This window comes from Octodon degus, unplaced genomic scaffold (assembly GCF_000260255.1).
Source record: "Octodon degus isolate 3935 unplaced genomic scaffold, OctDeg1.0 scaffold00010, whole genome shotgun sequence".
NCBI classification, from domain to species: Eukaryota; Metazoa; Chordata; class Mammalia; order Rodentia; family Octodontidae; genus Octodon; species Octodon degus.
In genome coordinates this window covers 2,190,516-2,192,293 of record NW_004524586.1, presented here as the reverse complement: position 1 = coordinate 2,192,293, position 1,778 = coordinate 2,190,516, and the positions used below count along the sequence as shown (strand labels likewise).

The 1,778-nt window shown below is 45.9% G+C and overlaps 1 protein-coding gene across 1 annotated transcript in view; it reads right to left on the bottom strand.

The window, feature by feature from the left end:
* LOC101564514 (cytochrome P450 2C18-like) overlaps positions 1-1,778 on the bottom strand; it is a 51,551-nt gene that overhangs the window by 1,644 nt on the left and 48,129 nt on the right. The window contains exon 9 of the mRNA XM_004625490.2: positions 1,004-1,145. Within this exon, the coding sequence (XP_004625547.1) occupies positions 1,004-1,145 (142 nt within the window). The remainder of the gene's footprint in view (positions 1-1,003; positions 1,146-1,778) is intronic.

The window sequence follows — 1,778 nt, the reverse complement described above, 5'->3', positions numbered from 1 at the left end:
TTTACTTCTTTATTTTGGCTGGCTCAGGCTGCCTTAAGGGTGGGTCTGATAATGCACGTGGAGTTGGGGATTGAACCACGGTCCCCTGTGCTGACTGGGTTTGCTGGAGCAGGCACTTAAACAACTGAACTAACCCGCAAGCCACTGCTCCCTCACTCTAAAGCTTCAAGCAACTCTCCTCTCTGTCTCATGAGCAAAGGCCCAAGTGACATGGCCTGGTCCTCCACATACTGTTCCCCGTCTGCCGTTTGACATCGTGCCTTCCATTCATCACATTCTTCACTCTCAGCTCTTCAGTCCCAATGCCATGAAGTTTCCGGCTTCATCCATGTTGTTGCAGTTGGCTAAAAAGTGATGCTCTTATTCTCCCTTCAGAACCGATACCTTAGGTCATTTCCTCCTTATGATCTTTGTGGCCTCCCTGGGGGGTCTCACTCTCATTGCCTCCCCATGTTGATACTACTGAGAACTACGAAGCACTTTTTCATCTCTGCTAAATGCATTCTTTAAAAGAAGAGCTCAATCTCTGAAACCTTGCTAAGCAGACTGCAAGATCCAACATAGGCATCAGAACACTAAAAATGAAGGCAACTCTGTGTATTTGCACACACAGTTTAGCAGTGAGCCTGCATATCCAAGGTGTGTGATCATGAATGGAGGAACATCTGGGGTCCCACGCTCTGGGGTCACTGCAGGACAGCCTTCTGTGTTCCCCGAGCTTTCCTCAGCTGGCTTTTGTTGCCAGGATCTGGCCCCCACCTCTACAGACCACATGCTCTCCTGTACCCATTACCTCTGTAGAATACCCTGCCTTCTCCACCCTCCTTGCTCCAAGTCTGCTATGAGTCAGCTCAGCTGTCCCTCACGGCGTATGTGGAAATGAATTTCTTTTTTTTTTTTTTTTGCAGAACCAGGGATTGAACTCAGGCCCTTAGTACTTGCCAGGGAAGAGCTTATTCCACGGAGCCATCTCCCTGGGCCCCTGGAAACGAATTTCTATTACCTGTTGAGAAAGGCATGAAGTAGTCGCTCTTCTTAAAGTTGCCACTGTCATCTAGAAAGTGCCCAGGGTCAAACTTCTCTGGGTGTGGGAATTCCTTGTCATCATACAGCACAGAAGTCAGTGATGTTATTACGGTCGTGCCCTGGAAATGACAGATCAAATGAGTTATAAAGTCAGGCCGAAAGAAATGATGAAGCTCAACTAACCCAACCTCTCTGATCTATAGATGAGGAAACTCAGCTCCAAACAAGAGCAGTAGTCCTTCCAGACAGATGGACCAAGTAGAAACAGGAATGAGTTTCAGACCAAGCCTGGAAGCAGGGATTTTACTATTGTGACCTTCATTAGCAACTGAAAGACTAGTCCTTAGAATTTGGGCGCAAAACTTTCAGAATCTACTCTACTGATCACCAAGCTGGGAACTCATGTCCGCTGTTCAACCTCGCTAATGTAGGGATTATGGTTTAAAATGGAAGCCTGTGCTCACTTTTGAAAAGCCAGGCATATTTACAGTTCTTTTGTTTGGGTTTCTCATTAATGGAGAGTGATCTAATTACAGGTGAGTTGTGGGATGATATGAGGAACACTAACCTATACAGAGAGTTTATCATTAGGATTACAGTTAGGATCACGCATGGAAACAGTTAGCGTTTCCATTAACTGAAAAATGTGAGGGGACTCATCACAGAAACGAAAATCATCATTTTGCAAACAGTCAGGCAGCATCATCACTTCAGATGAGGATCACCAGTTAATGTTAAAACTCCTGGGTGAG